Here is a 26,073-nt window from a genome sequence, read left to right on the forward strand (position 1 = left end):
AGTTTTATAAAGCTTGACATAGTTCTTGTAACCCAGAGTAGTAAAATGTAGAAAGTACTGCAAATTTGCTTAGCAAATTATTGTAACTTCAGTGAAGCATAAGAATGTGCTGACCGATAAGGTTTTTTTCTTTTGATTTTTTTATGATAGCTTTATTAAGTTATGTGATGTATCATAAAAGCCACTCATTTAAAGTATACAATTCAGTAGTTTTTAGTATATTCATAGAGTTGTACAATCATCACTATTAACTAATTTTAGAACATGACCAATGGATTTTTTTTTTAAGTTAAAACATTTGTGAATTATCTTTGAAGATTTTGAGTTAGTTATATATATTAAATCTCATCTGTATCTGTATAAACATAGATGCCTAGTACATGTACTATCAAAAGCCTTTTATTGATAGTTATTTAGGGAGATAGAAAAGTATATCTTCAAGTGGGTTTGAGCAAATTTAGAGTTTTTAAATGTAATCTCCGGCAGCCTGTTAATTGTTAGGTTTCTGGATCTAGCTACTAGTCAAATTTTAGGAAGCATGCACTGAAATAAGCTGTCATACATGTCTGTTCTCTCCTTCACACTTATGTCAAATTTGGAGGCTCAAGGTCTCTGCCTATAATTCTTTCTACTTTGAGTTTATCTTGCTTTTAGAAATGACCAATGATTGCAGTGGAAAGCAGAAGCAAGGCCTTGTCTGTTTTTCCATATGGCTTCATAGTTGGAATTGGGCTCCTCATCTGGCCTTTTCTCCTTTTTGAGAGGTTCAGAAATGAAGATGGTAATCAATACCTAGTAGACTTTCTAGAGATGGTGACGAAGAATTTGATGAAACTTGGAACCTATAGTCTCATAATTTATACAATCAGTAATATTCAGTAAGAGCATCTAAATAAGTCTAAGGAACTAATTATCTTTACTGTTTAGTTATATGTAGGTCTTTCAGTTTTTCCACAGTATTTCAAATGTTTCTATTTTTTTCTCTTTTGATACTGGGAATTTTCCGCCTCTTTCTTAGAGTGTCAGGAATATATTCCAGCAGTAGAAAATTTGCTATAGGAATTTTTTGTGCTTAATGTATTACAAAACAATGTAAGTATTATATTTAATTTATATTAAAGGTAATTATATTTAAATATACATATTTAATTAGAAAATATATTTAAAATAGGAAGCTTCCTTCAGCCATAGTAACCTTGGGTAATCTTACACGGTCATCAACAGCATAAAGTATATAAATATTTTGAGCACGCTAACCATGTCATTGGTAAAGCCACTGAGAAATCTTACTTAGTAATCTGCTTAGAACAGCATGAAGTGGTGTATTTCTGAATACCTGGTAGTTATTTTCATGATCTTTACCTCAAAAAATTAATGAAATATAGAAATTCTGTGTATATTTCTCATAAATTAATAAACAATAGATTTATAGCCAAAGCCTCTTAAACTTAATTATGTGTCTAGTCAGTGTGACCTCTTGTAATGAGCTCCACGTATTTATAAAAAGTAGATGTCCTTTTATTTATTATACAAAAACCAAGAGTAGCCTTTACAGAATATCTCCTTAGATCTGAGTTTCACAAATGCCAGTCCTTTGACCTCTAGCAGACTGGCTTTATCAGAATCTGTTGTCCTAAATAGAGCTTTTCAGAATTTAAAAAAGTAAATCTAGTTATTATTCTTTCAATATTTATGATATGTACAACATACAAATATACACATGTATATGCATATATATGTAAAAATCACCTCTCTTCATTCAAAATCATATCTTGCAAGTTACATCATATTAAATAATCATATCGTAATTATTTTCCAAACATCATATTAAAGTAGTTTATTTCCTTGACCTTGGTCAGAAGAGACTTAAAACTATTCCACATAGAACATTTATCTTATTCTTAGTCCATCCGATTTTTTGGATGAGTTTTAGAACATATTTTCTGTTTACCTGAAAATTAAAACTACTGCTCCATTCTATACCCAGAGGGGCCTCGCTGAAAAAGTGTCCTTTGTTATCCAGTCTGCGGCATTACCTTACAGTTGAAACTCCCCTGTAGTAAAATGCCTTTGAGCATTTAAATTACTGAATCTCAAGATTGACCTACTTTGAATGAAGCTCTATGCTAGCGAAATAATTTGCTAATAGCATTTTTCAGAGAGAATTAGTATTCAGACTTATCTCTAGTGATAACAACCTGTAAAAAAAAAAAAAATCAGTAAAGGTTTCAGTGCTCAGATCATGCCCCATTTTCCTATTTACCTATTTCATTCAAAAGCACTTGTGGCAAACTGCTAGATATATGACATTATAGCCTTAAAAGTCTGCATCTCTAAAGCAGGTTTTGATGTTTATTTTTACAACTTAGAGGGAAGGATAGAAATTATAGTCTCAAATTCTTAATTTCACTTAAAAAAAATATCAAGGCCAGAGGACTAAAAGAAAAACACTAAGCCAACTCAGTAGGCCTTAATTTAAGGGGTATTTACTTAAAGCTGTTAATAATTTAGCAGTTATTTGGTAATTCAAGTCATATATCACATATCAAGAACCTGAAAGTAAGGTAAAGAAAAACATATTTGGCTAGTTGAAATAAATGTCAAATAAAAGCCAAGAAGCTCAGGCCTGTTTACTGAAGGAACGACTCAGTTCTTACAGTGTTAGTGAGGCCAAACCCAAAGTCCCGCTGGGCAGTAGAAATGAGAAAAGCAAACATTCATTCATTCAGCAAACATTTATTGTATTCCTACTATATATGGGATTTGCATTTGTATTTTCCTTCTTCCCAAGAGGGGAGGAGGAAATAGAGATTTTATATTAAGATTTGTAATATACTCTCACTTCTGGCATCTCTATCTTATTACCAAAAAACAGTTTATTGTTTGTTTTTAATCACTACCAAATTGGCAAGTAGAAAATAATAACCCTACACTGAGGTAAAGACGCTATGATACTTAGCTAAGTTCACTATCTTTTTTTTTAGATTTTATTTATTTATTTATTAGAGAGCGAGCGAGAGAGAAACAGCATGAGAGAGGAGAGGGTCAGAGGGAGAAGCAGGCTCCCTGCTGAGCCGGGAGCCCGATGTGGGACTCGATCCCAGGACCCTGGGATCCTGACCTGAGCCGAAGGCAGTCGCCCAACCAACTGAGCCACCCAGGCGCCCTCACTCACTATCTTTATACTCCCATCCATCGCCTCACCTCAGGAAGACTTTTGGGGTCTCTTGAGTTATAGAAATTAATGATACACTTGTGAATGTCAGTGATTTACCGTACTAGGTTCTAATTAGTCTTTTCTGATATTTGAAATATAAACCTTGTTACTGAAATTTTTACACAGCTATAGGAAAATGATGGATCTGTTTCCTTTACTTTCGCTCAAGGTAGCTGGAGATGGGAGGAGAGAATATGAAGGGGACTGTTCTATGCTGCTTTCTTCCCCATCTTCTCACCCCATCCTGTGGTTATCTTTTAAAGCACAGAAGCTTGGGTGGGTTCCAATTTCTTTTTTTTTTTTTTTTTTTTAAGATTTTATTTATTTATTTGAGAGAGAGAGAATGAGAGACAGAGAGCATGAGAGGGAGGAGGGTCAGAGGGAGAAGCAGACTCCCCGCTGAGCAGGGAGCCCGATGCGGGACTCGATCCTGGGACTCCAGGATCATGACCTGAGCCGAAGGCAGTCGCTGAACCAACTGAGCCACCCAGGCGCCCGGGTTCCAATTTCTTGATCAGGATATTCCCACTGTGCCATTACCTTTCACTGTCAACAGTCCTATGTCTGTGTCCAGACCTTTTGTTTTCTCTTGTTGAACATGTCTGCTTGTGAGAGTCCTTTTTTAAAATGTGTCATACTTCTTCCTGTGTGCCAGTGCTGGTTTCTTAGGGTGTAGTTTTTTGTCATATTTGGGCTTGACTTCACCTAGTTCTACAAAATCATGACCTTGCCCCCATCTTCCTTGATTAAGGAGTAAAACTTACCTCTTTATTTCTTATCTCAAGGAAGAGATTTATGCCCCTTAAATCTGAGGGGCTTAAAACTTTCATAAGCTCTACCAGGTTTGTTCTCACTTTTAGTTCAACACAGACTTCTTTGTTGTAATTTAATAACTATGCTTGGTGGGTCAAGGTAAAGGAAAAGAGGGTAAGTCTTCTTTTTTCTCTGGTGGCCTTTTTTTTAATTCATAGAAAATACATACCTTCTCTAACTTTGCTACTTTGGTAAAAAGCAGATAAAAGCTTTTCTGTTTTTGAGAAAAAGTTTTTGAGAGAAATGCTTTACATATTCATAACTGAAAAGTATGATCTCAATCAGAACTTTGGGAAGATTCTTTCATCAAGTAAAGAGAGAATTTCCTTCTTTCCTTTCCTTCCATCAAGTAAAGAGAGAATTTCCGTCAGTGTACCTAGACTTTACTTTCAAGCTAAGCTGTAATTAGTTCAGCTTCAGTATATAATAACTGGAACTTTTATAATCTTTTACTTGAATCTCCATTTATAATAGTTTTCTGTGGGAAGATGTATGCAGGATGCCAAAGTAGTTTACAGATGAGCTTTTGATGAATGCTTATATTCTAAGCAAGATATTTATTTTTCTTTTGCGACTAGTAAGACTAGAATATATATTTGGCAGTGACCATAATTTAGATTGATTTACATTTCTTAAACTGTACTTCTGTTGTGTACTCTGTGGGAAGGATTTATTCCTATTACTAATTTTAAATGAAGATTTTTAAGAATTATTAAAATACTAAGAGACCTGCTAAGGCACAGATGACATAAAATGTATTCAAAAGGGGAATGCATTCTGAAACAGCTTTTGAAATAATCTCATTTTAATGTCCTTAGAAACCTTATATCTATCTCATCCTTTTGCTTATGATTGAATATTATTTAATCACTTCCTGCAAGAGTTTCTCTGTGATATTTATACTTGTTATAAATTTGTTGGTCATTTTTTTTTTCAGATGGAGTAATAATAATTATTGACTCTGGATTTATTTTAATTTTTTTTCTAAGTTTTAAGATTCCTCATATTGTTTTCCCCTGGCAGTTATCTGGGTAGTAATATGTTTGCTTATTACTAATTAAGGTTTTTCTTTAATAACAGATTTATACTTAAAACTGGAAGATGTGACCCATAAATTTAATAAGCCCTGTATAATGGATGTAAAGATAGGGCGAAAGAGTTATGATCCTTTTGCCTCATCTGAGAAGATTAAGCAACAGGTCAGCAAGTACCCATTAATGGAAGAGATTGGGTTCTTGGTGCTTGGCATGAGGGTAAGAGTGATTATTGGTAACATTTCTCTTTACATGTTCCTCCCTTGAAAAATATAGATGTTAATTATACTTACATATTAGAAGATAATATATTTTGGATTTGGGTTGTCCATATCCCCCCAATGCAGGCAGGGATTTTAGTCTCCTTTGTTCACTAATATATGGTCAGTGTCTGGAGTTATTCTGACACATAGTGTATAATGAATGAATGAATGGCTAAACCACAAGACCGTGACTCTGGTAATTTTGGTTTTTTTTTTTTTAAAGATTTTATTTATTTATTTGAGAGAGAATGAGAGAGAGCACATGAGAGGGGGGAGGGTCAGAGGGAGAAGCAGACTCCCTGCTGAGCAGGGAGCCCGATGCGGGACTCGATCCAGGGACTCCAGGATCATGACCTGAGCCGAAGGCAGTCGCTTAACCAACTGAGCCACCCAAGCTTAAGTTTAGGTGCAAAATAATGTGATAAGTAAATGTGATATTATTTATGATTTTTCCATGAGAAAAGTTATTAAGTTTATATATTCAGTTTTTTCTGTATTTTTAAAATAGAAAAGGGAAATTTAAAATTAGGTTATTTCTTCAGACTGTATTTTAAAACAGTTGTTTTATTTGCTCATGATTCTGTAGGTTGACAGTTTGAGTTGGGTTCAGGTAGACAATTTGCTGATCTCACTTAGGGTCCCTCATATGGCTATGCTCATTTGATGACTCAGCTAGGGCTAGATGGTCTAAAATGACCTCACTGTCATGTGTGGGAGATCGTACTGTTGCCTGGGCCTTTTTCCCTGTGATCTCTCATGTTCCAGAAAGCTAGCTGGAGCTTCTTCATATTCCAAGAAGGCAAGATTGAGAGCTATAAGGTCTCTTGAAATCTACATTAGGAAGTCATTTGATGTCACATCTGTAGGACAAAGTATATCACAGGGCCAGCCCATATTGATAGGGAAGAGAAATAGACTCCGCTTCTGATGGTAGGAATAGAGAAGTCACAATATAAATAGCAGTGCACACAAGGATGGGAAGGCTTGTTGAGGCCATCTTTGCAAACAGTATGCCACAGTTAAGTAATGTGGAATAAAATCCTCTGAATAAATGGTATGCCTTCTAGATGTATGGAGGTAAAATTTGTATATATGATAAATGATTGCTTACCTATATAAGCATAATGGCCAGTTTTGAAATTCATCATGTAAGATGATATATATAGGTGTTCCTTTTGACTTTTAAACTGCAATACAGAAGTATTATAGATGAATTGTTAATGTGATGGTAATAACAGCACAGTTGAATTTGGTATTCTGATTATAAATAAAACCAAAGAAATGTTGTACAGTTATTTCATTTTAGAAAACTATAATTAATTGTGGGTATATGGTAAAGAAAAAAAAGGATAATGGAATAACGTTAAACAAGGAATAAATATCCCACAGGACTATAACTGGGCAACTATTTAAACCTTCACTGTTGTCAGATCTCTCACCCTCCCACTTTCCTTCTCACTCTTAGCAGATGAATTTGCCTTCCGCTTCAGAAAAAATAAAAGCTATCAGACAGGATTTCCTTTAATTTTCTGCTAACAGATGTACATACCTAACCTGCAAGTACTTTCATTCCTTCTTATTTCTTCCTGTCACATTGAAGAATTTTTCATCCTCTAGTCTAAGCGTAGCCCTTCCCTGTGTCCTCTGGACCTCAGTCCTGCCACCTCTTCAGGAACCTAATACTATTGATTCTCTCTTGGTTTTCTTAAAACTTCAACTTCTGTCTCTATCTACTGACTCTTTAACTTTGTTTTGAATATGTTCAAATTACTCAATGTTTTCAGTAACAAAACCTCAAAACCTGCCTTTACTGTGCTCTGCTCTCCAGCAGTGGATTTGACTTGCCTCCCCTTCACAACTGAACTAGTTATTTCTATTGCGTTTCCACTCAGTATTCTTTTATTTTTTTAAAAAAAGATTTTATTTATTTATTTGAAAGAAAGAGCGCGCATGTGCATCCTGCAAGTGGGGGGAAGGGCAGAGGGAAAGGGAGAGGGAGAGAGAGAATCTCAAGCTGACTCTGTGCTGAACTCGGAGCCTGACACAGGCTCGATCTCATGACCCTGAGATCATGACCTGAGCCAAAATCGAGTCCGACGCTTAACGGACTGAGCCACCCAGGCACCCCTCCACTCAATATTCTTAAACTTATTCCAGTCTGGCTTCTGTTTGATCATCCCTCCAGATTTGCTCCTTACTAAGGTCCCTAAAGACCTTAACAATCTTCACTGTTACTGGGTCCAAATGACATTTTTCATTACTCACTTTACTTTGAAAAGCAGCTTTCAAAGCTAAGTCCTCCTTAAAACTTTTTCTCTTAGTGTTCATGACACCCTCTCCTGGCTGTTTCCTAAGACCACTTTGCAGTCTTCTTTACCAGCTCATTTCTTTCTGTTTATTCTTTAAATGTTGAGGTATTCTGCTCAGTTCCATTTTACTCCTTCTTTTTTCTTTCTGTTTCTTCCTAAGCAGTGTCTTTTGTTCTTAATTGGTTCATTTTCACTTACACTGGTAACACCCAAATGTGTATCTTCTGCCTCTGGTTTTTCTTTGCTCTCCTAATCTGACCTTTACTTGGATAATGTAAAGACATCTAGAATGAATACATTAAAAACTGACACACATCCTTTTTGCAAACTAACAACCACAACAATAGTAACATCTCTATTATTCCCTATCCCAGTAAATGGCATCACCATACATACAGTTTTACAAAGGAGAAAACTTGTAGTACTATCACATCTCAGAACCATCCATCAGTTCTGTTGGTCTTAACTCCCAAACATCTCTTGAGTCCCATTATCCCTTTCCAGACTCTAGTCTTAACTGATCTCTCAAGTTCAGTTTTGCTTTCTTCCAGTCTGTTCATCAAACATTGCAAAAGGTATATCTAATTAGGACATTACCCTATTTAAAAATTCTGCAGTGGGTTTCCGTTACCTTTAGGGTACATATACAGAGGATAAATAAGACATTGTGTGATTTGGCATTCTTGGGGTATGTGGTTTACCCAGGGAAGTAGTTCTTCTGTTTGTATTTTTTTAATAATAACTTTATTGAGATATAATTTACATGTCCTTCAATTCACTCATTTAAATATATGGTTCATTGGTTTTAGTATATTTGTGGAGTTGGGCGACCATCACCACATTCAACTTCAGAATATTTTTATCACCCTCAAAAGAAATGCCATACCTACTAGCAGTCACCCCTCTTTTTCTTCCAGTCTTTCAACTCCCCCTAGTTCTATGAAAATTATCTCTCTGATAATTCTGTTTTCATTTCCTTGAATATATACCCAGAAGTAGAATTGCTGGATCATGTGGTAGTTCTGTTTTTTAATTTTTTGAGGAGCCTCCATACTGTTTTCCGTAAAAGCTCTGGTGGCTTGATGCTGAGATGCTGAGTATAATTCCCAGGGAAGAAGTGTAATTCCTTTTTCCATATTCTGGCCAGTCCTTATTATTGCTTGTCTTTTTGATGATAGCCATTCTAACAGGTGTGAGGTAATGTCACTGTGGTCTTGATTTGTGTTTCCCTGAGATTAGTGATGTTGAGAACCTTTTGATGTTCCTGTTGGCTATTTGGATATTTTCCTTGGAAAAAATGTCTATTTAGTTCCTCTGCCCATTTTTTTAATTAGATTTTTTTCTATTAAATTGTATGAGTACTTTTGTATTTTAGATATTACTCCCTTATCAAATATATGATTTGCAAATATGTTTTGGAACCACACTATTGTAGCCTTGGAGTAAGCTTTGAAATCAGAAATCGTGACAGCTCTAATTTTATTCTTCCTTTTTTCAAGATTGTTTTGACTAATTCTGGGTCCTCCTTAAATTTACACGTGAATTTTAGGATTAAGTTGTAATTGTCAGTTCCTGCAAAAAAATGCCAGTTCGGATTTTGGTGGCGATCATACTGGATCAATTTGTGTTCCTATTATTTTTGTACTCATAACTTCCTTTATACAATAGTTAACATATTGTTTAATTATCTGAGAAAGGATATGATTGAAGTATGAGATAATAAATGAAAATGATGTGAATATAGATTTACTTATACAATTCTAGGATATTAAAAATAGGAGATAAACCTTGAATTTTAATAGGAATAATGTTAAGGTTAAATTTTTCATAGTTTATTTCTTTGGAAGGTGGTAAATTCATTGAACTCTTTAGTCACAGTGGATTTATAGACTAATAATAGAGTTGGATAATTTGATCTTATTTTTTTAAACATTTTTATTTATTTATTTGACAAAGAGAGACACGGAGAGAGAGGGAATACAAGCAGGGGGAGTGGGAGAGGGAGAAGCAGGCCCCTTGCAGAGCAGGGAGCCCGATGTGGGGCTTGATCCCAGGACCCTGGGATCATGACCTGAGCAGAAGGCAGACGCTTAACGACTGAGCCACCCAGGCACCCCAGAGTTGGGTAATTTTAGAATTAATACTCTAAAGTTTAAAATTTCCCCCCAGGAAAGTCATGCCTCTAAACAAAAAAAATCCCTTGATATCACTGACTAGACTGAAGTTTATCAAATATATCAAATGTTTAAAATATATTTAAATATTTTTCTATTGTGTTCAGCCAGTAGTAGAAGAGGTTTTGTGGGTAGAATAACTTGCCAATTCTCTGTGCTGACTTAGGATCTTTCTTTTTTTTTTTTATATTTATTTACTTATTTAATTTTTTTTTTTTTTTTTGAGAGAGAGAGGGTGCGCAAGCAGGGGAAGGGGCAGAGGAAGAGAGAGAGAATCTTAAGCAGGCTCCATGCCCAGCGCAAAGCCTGACACGGGGCTCAGTCTCACGGCCCTGAGATTGTGACCTGAACCAAAATCAAGAGTTGGATGCTTAACCTACTGAGCCACCCAGGTGCCTCTAGGAATTCTTTATATTTAATGACTTTCAGTAATTATACTGTATTTCATTGATCCCAAGATGGTGTAGATGATAAGACTCAAAGAAAAATGAAATCTTGCCATTTGCAACAACATGGATGGAGCTAGAATGCAGTATGCTAAGTGAAATAAGTCAGAGAAAGACAAATACCATATGAGCTCATTCATATGAAATTTAAGAAAGAAAATAGATGAACATATGGGAAGAGGAAAAAGAAATAAAGGAGAGAGGGAAAGAAGCCATAGAGACTCTTAATGGTAGAGAACAAACTGAGGGTTGATGGAGGGAGAAGGGTGGGGGATGGACTAGATGGGTATTAAAGAGGGCACTTGATGTGATGAGCACTGGGTATTGTATGTAAGTGATGAATCACTGAATTCTACTCCAGAAACCAATATTGCATTTTATGTTAACTAAAATTTAAATTAAAAAAGAGAAAATCTTTAAAAAAAAAAAAAAAGATTAATTTTCAGGCACCTGGCTGGCTCAGTTAGTGGAGCATACAACTCTTGGTTTCAGGATTGTGAGTTTGAGCCTCATGCTGGGTGTAGAGATGACTTAAAAAATGAAAAAAAAATCTTTAAAAAATAAAACATCATTGATTTAATAACAAGATTTATTGAGATATGTGTTACAAAAGACATAGAAACAGAGTAGGGCCTATAAGAGCAAGGGAGTCAAGAGAGGAGGGTTATAGAGTGACTTTAGAAAAGATGGTACAGTTTTGGGCGCCTGGGTGGCTCAGATGGTTAAGCGTCTGCCTTCGGCTCAGGTCATGATCTCAGGGTCCTGGGATCGAGTCCCGCATCGGGTTCCCTGCTCAGTGCAGAGCCTGCTTCTCCCTCTCCCTCTGCCACTCCCTCTGCTTGTGCTCTTCTGTCTATCTCTCTGTCAAATAAATAAATAAAATCTTAAAAAAAAAAAAGATGGTACAGTTTTTCCCTGCTCTCTGAAAGTAGAGTGTTCCCATGAAACTTTTTGTAATCTGAAATGGCATCAAGTGAAAACTCAGTTACCATAATTTATATGGAAAAATTTTGAATGTTCCCACACCCAAAAAATAACCCCTCAGGTTTTTCTGATACCTTACGCTACATCTTGCTAATGGATGCACAAAATTCATCAAGATAAAGCACAGATACTCACAGACAGTTCAAAGGTATGGCAGCATGATGCTGGAATGCTGAGTGCAGTTCCCTGGGAAGCAGTTTGGTGGTGCTGTTCTTGCTGCTGGGGTTCCTGTTGCCTCTGTAACAGTTACTACAAAACAAAGGCTGAACACTATTTTCACTTTTTGTCTTTCTTTATAGAAGTGAAAATCCTCTTCGGACCTCTTTTGGTTAGCAAAAACGGATACAAATGTAGTTCTTTCATAAAAGTAAAGTGGCGTCACACAAACTTGAAAAGCAGGTGATACCTGTCTTTTGAACTGGCAACAAGGGAAAGTAACAGGTAGAAGATTGAGAAGTAGAGCATATTGTGAAACAGGAGTTTATGTAAGGTGACTGAAACATACTGTATATAGGTAGGTGGGGTGTATATTAAAGTATCAGACTTAAGAGAAGTTAGTATATCAGCAGCCTGCTTTAGGACTTACTGGTTTTTGAAATAGTGTCCTTATGGATTGACTATTGTATACATTTTTGTTTAATTTTCCAGTTTTGTATTCTGAAAGCAAGAGCTATGTAATTACAGGAATTTATTATATTTATTAGCTAAAAGTAATTAAAATGTAGTTTGTAGAAATTTACCTAAAATTTCTTTAAAACATAATTCAGGGCTCCTGGGTGGCTCAGTCGTTACGTGTCTGCCTTAGGCTCAGGTCATGATCCTGGTGTCCTGGGATCAAGCCCCGCCCCAGGCTCCCTGCTCAGCGGGAAGCCTGCTTCTCCCTCCCCCACCCCCTCTGCTTGTGTTCCCTCTCTCACTGTGTCTTTCTCTGTCAGATAAATAAATAAAATAAAATAAATAAATAAAACATATAATTCAAGACTTTAAATGATTTAATTTTCAGATGTTCCAGTATATTTTTGGCAACAGCTTAAAGTTTTGACATACTTTTTGGAGAGAAGTACCTTTTCTTAATCACTGGTTCCTAGTTACTTGGGGAAAAGATTCTTCTGTTTTGGTATTTATTGATCACATCGTCTAAAGATCAGACTCTGTATATCTTTTTTTCTTCATAGTAATGGATGATAGTAACCTTTCAAATTTGAATTGACTTAATAGGAAAGGTGTTTTGCTAAAGATATTTGTATTTGTTTGCCTCAGACGTAAGTTCATATAAAATGAGCAACTCCTGTGGTGAAATATAATCCAGGAAGTGCTAGAACTTCCTTTTGCTTGTTTTTTTGTTGTTGTTTTGTTTTTTGTTTTTGTTTTTAAGTAGGCTCCACTGACAGAGCCAGCCAGGCTCCCCAGTTTTTGCTCGTTATTCTGCCCTACTCATGTCTCCCAGCTTTCCTTTCCATTAAAAAAATTCTTTTTTTTTTTTTTTTTTGCTACATATTTAGATGTTTTCAAGGTTCGTGTGTAACTTTTGATTTACAAATATCTTTGCTGCTGACCAAGACTGGGCAGGCGGTAGGGATGGAGAAATTCTCCTATCTCTTCCCATTCCAGTGTTAACTGTAAAGTAGAAATAGAGGAAGAGAGAATATCAATAAAGGAGTTCCACTAAAACTATTTAACTTTAGTCTGTATGTGAAATTTAGATTCTCATATGTGAAATATAATTTAGCTCAGATAAATACACCCCTGAATTAGTAGAATAGGTTTTATTTTGAAAATGATGGGTTTTTTTGTACATTTTCTAGTGTTCACATAACTGTGTATTTGAAAATTCTTCTCATATTTTTGTATTAATTTATTCAGATTATTAATTTTCTCAATTTCATCCTTTTTTATTGCAATATAATTGACATATAATATTGTGTAATTTTAAGGTGTACAACATGTTGATTTGATACATTTATATATTACAGTATGGTTACCACCTTAGCATTAGGTTAGCTAACACCTCTATCATATTGGAAATTCTCTTTAATTAATTTGTTTATATTTTTCAAGAATCCTCTTTTAAACCTATTTATGTGTATAGAGAACATGAGTGGTTTTTTTAAAACACATTTTGGATATACTTAACTGTTCTTACAAAAATAATTTTCATGTAGCCAGATGTAATTTTTGATGTTTATAAAGTGCCTTCTTCCATTCATAGTAACACTTTGCCCAGTGATAAAATGTATTTCTTCAATAGGCAATATGTATGTGTATGTTTAAGAACATAGTTGTAACTGAACTTTTTCAGTTAAGTATAGCATTTGAAATAGATGGTAATTAGCTATAACAGACTGAAAGGTTTAAAATATCAATTCCTAAATCAATATATTCTTAATGCTTCTTAAAAATACTTATTTAAGGGGTGCCTGGATGGCTCAGCCGGTTAAGCGTGTGACTCTGGTTTTGGCTCAGGTCATAATCTCATGGGTCATGAGAATGAGCCCCAAGTGGGGCTCTGCACTCACCGGGGAGTCTGCTTGAGATTCTCTCCCTGTGCCCCTCCACCCACTCATCCGTGTGCTCTCTCTCTCTCTCAAGAATAATAAATCTTTAAAATATATATATTTATTAAAATTTGAGAAGGTACATTGTTGTATGCTTCAAACTCCAGAAAGTATAGAAACATACACAGTGAGAATTCACCTTCCACACAGGATGTTATATTTTTTCCCCAGTGTATTCTTCCAGAGATATTTTTAACATATACAAATACTGCATATATGTGTTATTTTATCATAAAACCTCCTTTGAAGACGGTTTTGTATCTTGCTTTTTTTTTTCCATTTAACGTATCATAAAGATCTCTCCACAGTGGCACACAGTTATTATACCACAATTTCACCAGCTCCCTTTGATTGTTTCCAGTCTTTTGTATTACAAATAATGTTAAAAATGAGTAAACGAGACCTACCTCGTTTCACCAGTATGCAAGTGTATTTATGGGACAAGTTCCTAGAGGGGAATTGCTGGGCTTATATGCATTTATAATTTTGGTAGATATTGGCAGTCTGACTGATACAGAGCAGTGGTTTTGAACCAGGGGCAGTTTTGTTCCAGGGAGACATTTGGCAAAGTCCGGGACACTGATTTTTCACTATTTGGGGGAGGGCCATGCTCCTGGTATGTTTGAGAGCTGTTTGATTTATGTGAACTGTTAGGTCCTTTATTCATTTTCCAGTAAGAGTAATCATGCCCTTTGTTCATTATATAAATTTTGAATACCTTTTCTCTGTGTCTATTTGTCTTTTGATTTCTGCTTGGCAAAAACACTATGAACATTTTTTTTTTTTAAAGATTTTATTTATCTGACAGAGACACAGCGACAGAGGGAACACAAGCAGGGGGAGTGGGAGAGGGAGAAGCAGGCTTCCCTCTGAGCAGGGAGCCCAACGCAGGGCTAGATCCCGAGGACCCTAGGATGATGGCCTGAGCTGAAGGCAGACGCCCAATGACTGAGCCGCGCAGGTGCCCACTATGAACATTTTTAAAAACATATTGTATATGAAGGAAATTTCTGAGTTTTGGTTGGAAATGCCTTCCTTAGTATCAGTTATTCAAGGATTCTTCCATCTTTGTGGGAACACTTTTATCATTTCATTTTGTGCATTTTGATATATGATGTATTTGGAATTTATCCTGGTATAAGGTATAAATACAACTTACTTTTTTCCAGATCACTACCTAAAGACACTATCACTATTTAATAATTATCTCTTTTTCTACTGATTTAAAATACTGTTATCACATACAAACTTCTCATGTATTTGAGTCTAAAGATACGTTTTAATGAAATCAATATCTTAGAGATATCTGCACCCCTATGTTTATTGCAGCATTATTAATGATAGCCAAGATATGGAAACAATCTAAGTATCACCTACAGATGAATAAAGATGTGGTTTGTGTCTACACACACACACAATGGAATATTACTCAACCACAAGAAAGAAGGAAATTCTGCTGTGCAACAGTATGGATGAACCTGGAGGGTATTTCGCTAAGTGCAATAAACCAGACAAAGAAAGACAAATGTGTGGTACCACTTATATGTGAACCAAAAAAAAAAAAAACCAATTTCATGGAAACAGAATGGTGGCTCCTAGGAGCTTGGGGAGGGGGAAATGGGGAGATGTAGGTCAAAGGGTACAAACTTTCAGTTACAGGATGAGTAAGTTCTGAGGACCTGATGTACAGCATGGTGACTATAGTTAATAATACAGTACTGTATACTTGAAATTGGCTGAGAGTAGCTCTTAAGCCTTCTCACCACACATGCACAAAAAATGAGTCAACTGTGAGGTAATGCATGTGTTAATTATCTTGATCTTAGTAATCATTATACAGTATGTATGTATAGCAAATAATCATGTTGTATACTATATATAATTGTATTTCTCATATGTGCCTCAATAAAGTTGGAAAATATAAATAAAATATGTTTTAATATCTAGTAGGATGGCAAGGCTGTTCCCTCATTATTCTTACTTGGATTTTTCCTGCCTGTTCTTGTTTTTCTTAATATGAACTTCAGAATTAGCTTGTATGATTAAAAAAATTTGTTTTATTATAATCTCATTTTAGTTGTTGATTAATTTAAGTAGAATTGATATCTTTTATGATGTTGAGTTTCCTCTCTGAGAACAATGGGTGTTCTTAGGAATGTTTTAAAGATATCTTTATATAGACTTACACTTATTTAGTTTATTTCTCTTTTATTTTTTTGTTGTTGCACTTGTAAATGGGGTCTTGCATTACATATTCTGATTATTTGTAAATATGAAAGCTTATTTCTGTGTACCAATTTGTACTCGGTCACCATTTCAAGTTCTTATTGTTTGTATTTTTCAGTTGATTTTCCAATACACAACCATTATCTAGAAAGAGTAATATTTTTATCTCCTTCATTCCAAGTTATTATACCCTTTCTCTTGTCTATTTATATTTGCTAGAAATTCCAGAACAATATTAGATGGATGATAAAAAAACATTGTGGTAGAATACTTTTTCTGAAAGCTTCTTGTATTTTAGGACAGATGTTTCCTTATTTCCTTTTTAAACTTAATAACTTTTGGTGGATTGATGTCGCTAATTCTTTCATATTGGAAATATTCATCAGTCTTTTTAAAGAGTTTTCATCAATAGAGGATGTAAATTTTTTAAATGCCTTTTCAGCATCCATTGATATGATATGATTTTTTTCTTCTTAAATCTATTAGAATGAAATATGAGTAGATCTTCCCATCTTTAACTATCCTTGCATTGCTGGGTAAACCCCACATGGTCAAGGACGATTAGTTTTTAATATTCAGTGCTTTTTCTCGCAGGTTTACCATGTTCATTCTGACAGCTATGAGACACAAAACCAGCACTATGGAAGAAGCTTAACAAAAGAAACTCTAAAGGATGGTAAGGATTGAAAAACCTATTTCAATACTTTTATTACTGCACAGTTATCAAAACAATTCTAAAGTAATTTCAATCTTAATTCTTTGGTATAATGATAGTATAATGACTCAATCCATAATAAATAAACATAAATCCTTAAATTTACACAATTGAATTATTCATAATCCCTGGTTTATAATACACCAAAACCAGGGATCCGTGAATGCCTTCTTTTACATTTTAGCACATTTCTTATTTATTATTATACATAAAAAAAATAATGAACATCTGTGAACCAGCCATATAGTTCAAGTCCTGAAACTAGAGGTGGTCTTTCAAATCCTAGGATGTAAATCATAGTGTATTAAAACTGCTTTTTACATAAGAGACTTTAAAGTATGTATTGTTGTATGTAATGTATTTTTATCGAAATCTCCCATGTCTAGTTTAGTTGTATATTATAAGCTTCTAGAATTACATAATAAATAAATGGCATTAGAAGTAGTTTAAAGTCAGTTAACATACATACCTCTAAAATAGTTATAGCCAAGCTATTACAAAAGCAATGAGACCTTAATAGATTTCTGGAAATAATATTCTATTAAGAAGTTTATTCTTAGCGGGGTGCCTGGGTGGCTCAGTCGTTGGGCGTCTGCCTTCGGCTCAGGTCATGATCCCAGCGTCGGGTTCGAGCCCCACATCGGGCTCCCTGCTCCACGGGAAGCCTGCTTCACCCTCTCCCACTCCCCCTGCTTGTGTTCCCTCTCTCGCTGTGTCTCTCTCTGTCAAATAAATAAATAAAATCTTTAAAAAAAAAAAAAAAAAGAAGTTTATTCTTAGCTTTGCCTAAGATGGGAAAGAGCTTATATGTAGTGTAATAGTTTGAAGAAAAATTTTAATTTTTTTTAAAGATTTTATTTATTTGACAGAGAGAGCAAGAGCAGGAACACAAGCAGGCTTCCCGCTTGGCAGGGAGCCCCATGTGCGGCTCGATCCCAGGACCCTGGGATCATGACCTGAGCCGAAGGCAGACACTTAACAACTGAGCCACCCAGGCGCCCCAAAAAATTTTAATTTTATATATAGAAAACAAATATACACAGTGTGATCTTAACAATATTTGCCTTGGTTTACTTAACCAATAGCAGGTAATATTCAGATTGGCTCTTTATTAAAATATTTTGCAGGCTAATGTGAATATACGTCTTTAGCAATTTCTGTCCCAGAGTGGGAGAGCAAACTATTTAAGAGCAGAAATGAAATTATATATGCCCATAAATTCTCAAATAGGATAAAATAGGCATAAATAACTTTAAAAGAGGCTTAATAATCTGATCGGTTAAAACATGTAAAAGTCTCAATTTTGAATAACATATTCAACCTGGGGTGGTATTGATCCCCAAAGTGAGCTTAACTTTTGTAAAGACTGATTTAATCAATATTATTAAGAACAGGAAGAATTTATTATAGTTATGATTTGGTATTTTGGTAATGGGCTGTTGATGCCATTACACGTAGTTGTGATTTGACTGTAGGTTTTAGATTTAGCTCTTGAATGTGATTTTCTAACAAGTAATCTTAGTAAAAAATAAATCCCTCACACTGGCAAATGAAGCAAATCTTGGAATCACATTCCTAAAGAGAATAGAGAGAGAACTAAACTACCAGTCTTTGTGTAATAATTTTTTTAATCTAAATAGTATATTTCACTTTACATAAGTGTCATTTTCTAGTAAAAGAATCTTCACTAGAAATTAAGTTGCAGCCCAGGTTTCTATGTCTTGACTAGAATTTTGCCTGTTCAGCTAATTGCAAGGGGTAAAGGGAAGAAATTGATGAATTGTATCTAAGATGAGTTTATTTCCCACATGATAGCTAGTTCATAATTTCATTATAATCCTAATATTTTCTTGTTTATAGGAGTCTCCAGGTTTTTTCATAATGGATTCTGCTTAAGAAAAGATGCTGTTGCTGCCAGTATTCAGAAGATTGAGAATATTCTGCAGTGGTTTGAAAATCAGAAGCAACTTAACTTTTATGCAAGTTCATTACTGTTTGTTTATGAAGGTTCATCTCGGCCAACTCCTACAAAATCGAATGACAGAACTTTGGTAGAAAAGTTTTTGTCCAAAGGGCAGCTGTCAGACACAGATGTACTGGAGTACAATAATAACTTTCATGTGTTAAATTCCACAGAGAATGGAAAAATAGATGCTTCAGTAGGCAAAAGCTTGTCCAAGATGTATGCTCGTCACAGAAAAATGTGTTCAAAAAAGCATCACAGTCAGACTTCATTGAAAGTTGAAAATATAGAGCAAGACAATGGGTGGAAAAGCATGTCACAGGAACATTTAAATGGAAATGTACTCTCCCAACTGGAAAAAGTTTTTTATCATCTTCCCACTGGTTGCCAAGAGATTTCAGAAGCAGAAGTGCGAATGATAGATTTTGCTCATGTGTTCCCTAGCAACACAATAGATGAGGGATATGTTTATGGGCTGAGGCATTTAATTACCGTACTACAAAGTATTTTAGACAATTGAATCCTTTGCTGCAGTCTTCTTAAGGGAAGGAGCAATCAAGAACAGCAGTCAGTATCTCTGTACTTGTAAAGCTATGTAAAAATATATTGTGAGTCTACATTTTGTCTTTATACTTTTGGTAGAAGGGTTATCTTTTTATAATCTTACTCAGGAAAACTAATTATTTGTTCATTAGAAAACTATGAAGAATAAAGAAAGAGGAATCTTAAGCAGGGAATGTGGTGGTACATGGCTTAAACATCTGTTTGGCTGAAGCAAACTGCAAACCATTATTCAGCCATTAAGAGTTAATTTAGCTTTCTGTAGCCAATTTGTCATGAAATCTCTGTCCACCCAACCTTGACAATGAGCCATATCTAAACTCATTACATTATTAGAACACTTTTAAAAATCTAGAAAGCACAGGTTGATGTCCTTAGTATTACTATGTGTGTATGAAGTTACTAAAACTGGAGAAAATTCTACTTCAGAACAGTTAAGTACTGTTCAGGTTTTATATTAAAAGTTCAGACCAGCATATCAAAAGGTGCTTCTTAGTAAAGCGATTTAGAATTATTGCATTCCAAAAGCAGATTTTCTCTTTAATTTCCATTAATATGCATATTTCAATATATTATACTTCATAAGAAAGATAATTGAACAACAACAACAACAAAAATCTTGAAATTAAGGTCACTAATTATTCTTGCCAGGGTTAGAAGAGAGAAGTTATTTGCAAGGAACAAAATGGTTTTCTTTTAAAATCTTTCATTGATGTGAAATTGGAATATATATTTACTACATTGTGAAAAGTGCTATAAAGTGCTATAATACCTTTTCCTCTTAACTGCAACTTCAAAAGGTAGATGATTGAAGCTTTGTCTTATTTCTCCTTTAAATAGCTTTTGAGAATTTTCTCATTTAAAATTCATGTATTTATATGTCCCCATTTAGTTCAGCAGTAGTATAAATATATGTTGCTAAAAAGTGTTTCTCAGAATTCTAATAAGTAGTGAAGGACACCATCCAGTATTGTGTTATCAAAAATACTACATGTAAATTAGTGCATCTCTATGAGTTTGGCGCATATCTAAATCCATGCTTCTATTTCACTGTTACTCAAAACAGTTTTATATCCTATTCCAGAGAGAAATTATGATTTAATTTTGTGATAGGTGGGGGAATGCTATTTTTCCTGGAAAAATTAGATTTTTAAGTATTATGTGTTTCATATTTACCACCTTTTTAAAAAAAATAACTAGTTATTGAAAACATTTAAAACTTTGAAATTAAATTTACAAATATGTTAGATATTTATGAAAGCATTACTTGCACTTTGATTTACTAATAACACATCTAAGTAGTTAACAGTTTTGTCATATTCCTGGAAAATGTTTTAGATTTGTGGCCTGTTGGACTTTTCCCCCCTCTTTCCCCCCTAGAATTACAAATTAAAGTTTTAAATCTAAGCAGTTTTTTTTGGTGAGGAGGAAAGTATCACAATTTTATGTTTATTCACCTTCCCAACCTCTCTAAGTGTACTTTGCAAATATCTGAGCACAGACAGAAGTACCAAATGCTCTATGAATTCTATGCTTAGCAAATTATTAAACCTGAATTACTTTAAAATTCATATACATTTTGGGGTGCCTGGGTGGCTCGGTCATTATGTGTCTGCCTTCAGCTCAGGTCACAATCCTGGGGTCCTGGGATTGAGCCCCGCATTGGGCTCCCTGCTCAGCGAGAAGCCTGCTTCTTCCTCTCCTCCTCCCCCTGCTTGTGTTCCTGCTCTTGCTATAACTCTATCTGTCAAATAAATCAATAAAATCTTTTAAAAAAATTAACATACATTTTGTTATAGCAAAATTTGTTAATTTTATTTAGAGTCAGTATAAGTATTTTTCACAGAGACTTCATATTTTTCTCTACTGCCTAAATGGGTATTGGCTGTAGCTTTTTTTGTGGGGATGGATTTCAAGTCCTAATAGTCAAACATTTTTTAATTTTACTTTTTTTCTCCTACAATATAGACTTTTGTTGTTGTTGTTGTTGTTATTTGGACAGTAGTTCAATAAGTCTTTAAGCTCAGATAATTAACAATTTTGAGTCTTTTAACGAGAGGCTTTTTTGTATAGGATGGTATCAGCCTATGCACAATGAATTTAATAAATTTAAGTATTACTGGACTTTTTGCACATTTTAGCTCAATAAAGTGTGAATCAGCTTTCTAGATTTTCTTTATCCATATTTGGAAATACAGTTTTGTAAAAATCAGTCTTACCTTTTTGATACAGTAGATCATCTTTGGTTTTGTTTTAATAAAACAAGCGCTTTTATTTTTGTTTTTCAGGGAAAGGATTAACATTTAATTCTGTTTGTTTACATTTTTATCACTGTTATCCGATGCCCATTTTATGTTACTTTATAAGTAAGCTTACATGTCACAGAATAAGTATCTGTTTATATAATCTACATGTGAATATTTTACTGTCTAGCCCAGTCATTTAACATTATGCTGATATTTACCACTGCGGGGAAGAATGATCACTATTCACCAAGCATATTTAAACATGTACATCTTTAAGAAATAAGCATAATAAGGATAATAGTTTGGGTTAATAGGATTATCATAGGTTTTTTTCCCCTAGGAAACATAAATAATGATTTTAGTGTATTTCTTATGGAATGCACTCATGAAAAGGACTTTAAGAAATTGTGGATAGTGAGTAATACAGTTCTCTAATAAAAATTTAAATTGTATAATAGTTTTATAATAAAGTACACTAATTGATATTTTAATATGGATGGAAGTTGTGTAGATGCAAATAAATTAAAAATTGATAAATGCTAAATATTTTATCTAAATAGTTTTTCAAGAAACAGTTGTGAAAATGTGTATATTAAGTGGCTCTAACGTGGAGCTAGTGGTATTTTCAACTCAGTATTCATTATTCTTTGTTTCATGTGTCTAGAAAGTTCATACTTAGTATGCCTCTTTACACTACAATTTGCTATTGTGGGGCTTTAGATTGGGTTCAACTGAATAAGAACTTTTTTTCTGATTTTGAGTGTAATTTATTATTTTATGATTTCTAAGACGATGTTCATATTATCTCTATCATGTCTATTAAATTGATAATATAACTTAAAAGGATTAATTTTCAGAGATATTTCAGTTGTAATTTTCATATTTCATGAAACTGAAAACATTTGTTTCTAGGATTTGGAATATTGTAGAAAATACAGGATGAAAGAAAATGGTATGAAACAATTTTATTTGTGAAATTACAGAAATTTTGTCCACTGTTTTTAAAACATTGTCATCATTTTAATACTCTCTTAGCAGTTAGACATTTGATACTTTAAAACTTGATTTGCTCTTAAAATTGTTTACAATGCTTTGTAATAATCTTCCTTATCCAGTGCCTTTAACCTTGATTTGATATGTTTATAGCCTCAGTTATCATTCCACTACATCCTATAATATTTTTATAGCCTAGACAGCAGTTTCTTTTAAAAAGACATGTTAATTTGATCATGTAAAGAGATAGCAATTGTCTGTCAATGCTTTGGGAAGGCAAGTAGAGTTGCCTATAGACCAGGCTTCTTAATTCATTCAAAAATATTTAGTGGATGTCTACCATGTGCCCAGCATTTTTGGCCCCTGAATATACAGTTCAGACAAAGCCCTAACCATTTTCTGCATTCTATCTAGATGGGGTGGGTTTGGGGACCGAATTAAAGGAGAGATACAGAAAAATATGCATTTAACAATAATAAAGTTAACTAGCATTTGAGTTTGTGTAAAGATAAGGAAATGATTATTGAGCTGAGATGAAGCAACTGACAATATGTTCGGTTAAAAATAATACTTTGCAGCATTATAACCTCTATTTGACTCTTGAGTTCAGGTAGTAATTATAGATAGGATAAAAAGGCCTTAATTTTTCACTTTTCTTGCTGGTAAAGGTACGTTTATTTTTAGGCTGTCCATTTTAGAGTAGTGTTTTAACAGAACATTACTGTGAAAAACATTCCATTACATATTCACAAGCAAATTACTGCACATTTTTAAAATTGGGTTTTACAATTTAGTACAAATACTTTAGGCCTCAGTCTCATCTTCAAACCACTGGTATTTTAAGTTTGGCAATGAATATGAAATTTTTGACTTACGGAGTGACTATATTGTTACTAAAAGTGCTTGCTAATATTTTGGGATGGAGTCTCCGTTTTCTTGATGTTTTAATTCTTGTTACTTATGTTGATAGTGTCAATAAGAGGAAATAGCATTCGTGTGAGTAAATAGAGTATACTTTGAAAAATTTTATATTTTAATTGTTAAACTTTGTCATCATTGGATTAAATTTTGGCCTGGGGTTCACTTATAATATATGTTAACAAGTTTAATTATGAAGTGAAATAGTTTCAAGTATGATGTGTAATGCACCTGCATATAAATGAAATTGGCGTGCACAAAGACACTTTACTATAGGGAGTTGTACTGGAAGATTTATGAAAGCATGTGAAATTGCACCTAAAATTGTATTAGTGACTATGCTAAATTTATTGTACTTGATGAATGAATGTATTTAGTGTAGTCAGAGTTACTTTGGTTTTAAATGTCTATACAATGTCTTTTTTTTAATGTGTTTGTAATTTGTAGTATTGATGGGGGTATTCTTGGACTGCAGGGGTTATTGTCAATGTGTGATTTGTGTTTTTATTTTATAGAATCATCTAATGTGATATACTGATTTTTATAAGTGATATTTAGATAATTCTAATAACTGTATATTTGACAACCTATTAAAATGTTTTGCATTGGAGCTTTTCTTCATTAATTGTAATATGCTAACAAACTCATGGTAATTTAAAAATAACTCATTCAACAAATATTTGAGTGCATGTTATGTACCAGAAACTACAGGAATCATAGGGATTCAAGGATGATTAAGAGAAGCTGTTAACAGAAAAAACCAAAAACACATGCATTGCAAATGAAAAAGTATGTAAACTTTTTGCCTGAATATTTTCCTATGAGATATACTAAAATCTTTGGAATCAACCTTACAGGAGAAGTGGACTATAGGAGAAACAAATTGACTTGGCTGTGAAAATACATACTATAATTATAAAACTTCAGAAGTGGGTAAGATAGTTTTGCCTGTATTTGAAGATTCATGAATCAGCTACTTAATCAGTGACCTAATTATTTTCATTCCTTAATTAAAAAGGGTACTATCAAACACATACCGTATATTAGGCACCATATTTGGCTTTGGAGATTTTGAAAAGTTGCATAAGAGATTCAGTACATGTTCTCAAGATATGTACTCTCTGGTAGAAAGAAAAAAACTATAAATATGGGATAAAATATTATTGGGGCTATGACTGATACTTAACCAATACCCAGCAGGGCTGTGAAAGAGAAGAGTCAGTTCTGATAAAATGCAACAGGAAGCTTCATTGCAATTGTGAGTCAAGGCTCCAGAAAGCTATATGGCATTCCTCTTTTATGCCTGCTACTGTGAACTGTGGGAAGGAGCAATACTATATGAAGTAGTTTCTTAAGATTGGCTGCCTAGGGAGGGGGGAAAGATGGTGGAGTAGGGGACCCTATTTCAACTGGTCCCCGGAATTGAGCTGGATATCTACCAGACCACTTTGAGCACCCACGAAACCAGCCTGAGATGTAAGAAGATCTGGATCTCTACAAACAGAATATCGCAGGTGGTTGGTTTTGAGGTACGAAGCGGAGAGCCGTGATTCTGGGGGCAGATATCGGAGGATAAACGGCAGCGGGAGGGTGCCCAGCTGTGGGGATCCTACACCGCCGGTGAGTGACAGCCTCACACGCTGCGGTCAGGGCACAGACTCGCAGACCAGTAGCGGCAGGAAAAGGACTTTAGGGCAGCCCCTGGGGTGGAAAACCGGACCAGTGGGGTCGTGCGCACGTGAACTGCAGCACCCCGGACAGAAACCCGGAGCGACGGTCGCGCGCACGCGAACTGCAGCGTCCAAGACAGAAACCCGGTGCGCCGGGGTCCCGCCGGTGAACGGCAACCTCCGGGGTGGAATCCCCGAGCGGCGGAGTCGCACGCACGCGAACTGCAGTCCCTGGGACAGAACCCCAAGCGGTGGAGTCACGCGCATGTGCGAACTGGGAGCAGCTGGCGGTTTTAGAAGCACAAAGGGCAGAGACAAGCCCTGACCTGGAGGCAGGACTGGGAGTGCTGCGGAGGGGTGCACAACCCAGGACGCTGCAGTCTATAGCAGCACGGACAGAAAAGGAGACAGTGTGGCCGGGAGAGCTCACTGAAGAACAGACCAGTCTCTCTGCTCTGAGGCAGAGGGTTGGAAACGGTCTCTTCTGCTCTGACTCGCGGGAGAGAGGCGGAAAGCCCCCAGGGAAAGGTGCCAGAGAACAAAAGCCCCAAAGACTGATTCCCACTGAGCCCATCCCCCGCCACAGGGGCGCAGGGCAACTCTGCCCGAACCGGGTTGCCTGAGTAACAGCGCGGCAGGCCTCTCCCCCAGAAGACAGGCTGGGAAAACAAGAGGCCAACAACCCTAAGGTCCCAAGAAAACAGGTGCATCTTGATTGGGTTCTGGTCAATAATTTGGATTCTATACATTCCCTCAAACACCCATCAACAGAATGACTAGGAGGAGAAGCCCCCAAAACAGAAAAGACTCAGAGATTATGACTTATGCTGCAGATTTACAAATGGATGCAGATATAACCAAGATGTCGGAGATGGAATTCAGGCTAGCAATTGTGAAGACAATGGCTAGAATGGAGAAATCAATTAATGGCAACATAGAGTCTCTAAGGGCAGAAATAAAAGGTGAATTGGCAGAACTTAAAAATG

At 35.1% G+C, this 26,073-nt stretch overlaps 1 protein-coding gene across 2 annotated transcripts in view; it reads left to right on the top strand.

The window, feature by feature from the left end:
• IPMK (inositol polyphosphate multikinase) overlaps nucleotides 1-24,027 on the top strand; it is a 47,049-nt gene extending 23,022 nt beyond the window's left edge. For both annotated transcript variants that reach the window (XM_081824232.1, XM_006744308.2), the window contains exons 4-6: nucleotides 5,111-5,283; nucleotides 16,616-16,697; nucleotides 18,597-24,027. In XM_081824232.1, coding sequence (XP_081680358.1) covers nucleotides 5,111-5,283; nucleotides 16,616-16,697; nucleotides 18,597-19,219 — 878 coding nt within the window. In that variant the 3' untranslated portion in view covers nucleotides 19,220-24,027. The remainder of the gene's footprint in view (nucleotides 1-5,110; nucleotides 5,284-16,615; nucleotides 16,698-18,596) is intronic.
• The last annotated feature ends 2,046 nt before the right edge of the window (nucleotides 24,028-26,073 follow it).

Source organism: Leptonychotes weddellii, chromosome 6, assembly GCF_054177405.1.
Source record: "Leptonychotes weddellii isolate Sample4059 chromosome 6, ASM5417740v2, whole genome shotgun sequence".
In the NCBI taxonomy this organism is placed as follows: domain Eukaryota; kingdom Metazoa; phylum Chordata; class Mammalia; order Carnivora; family Phocidae; genus Leptonychotes; species Leptonychotes weddellii.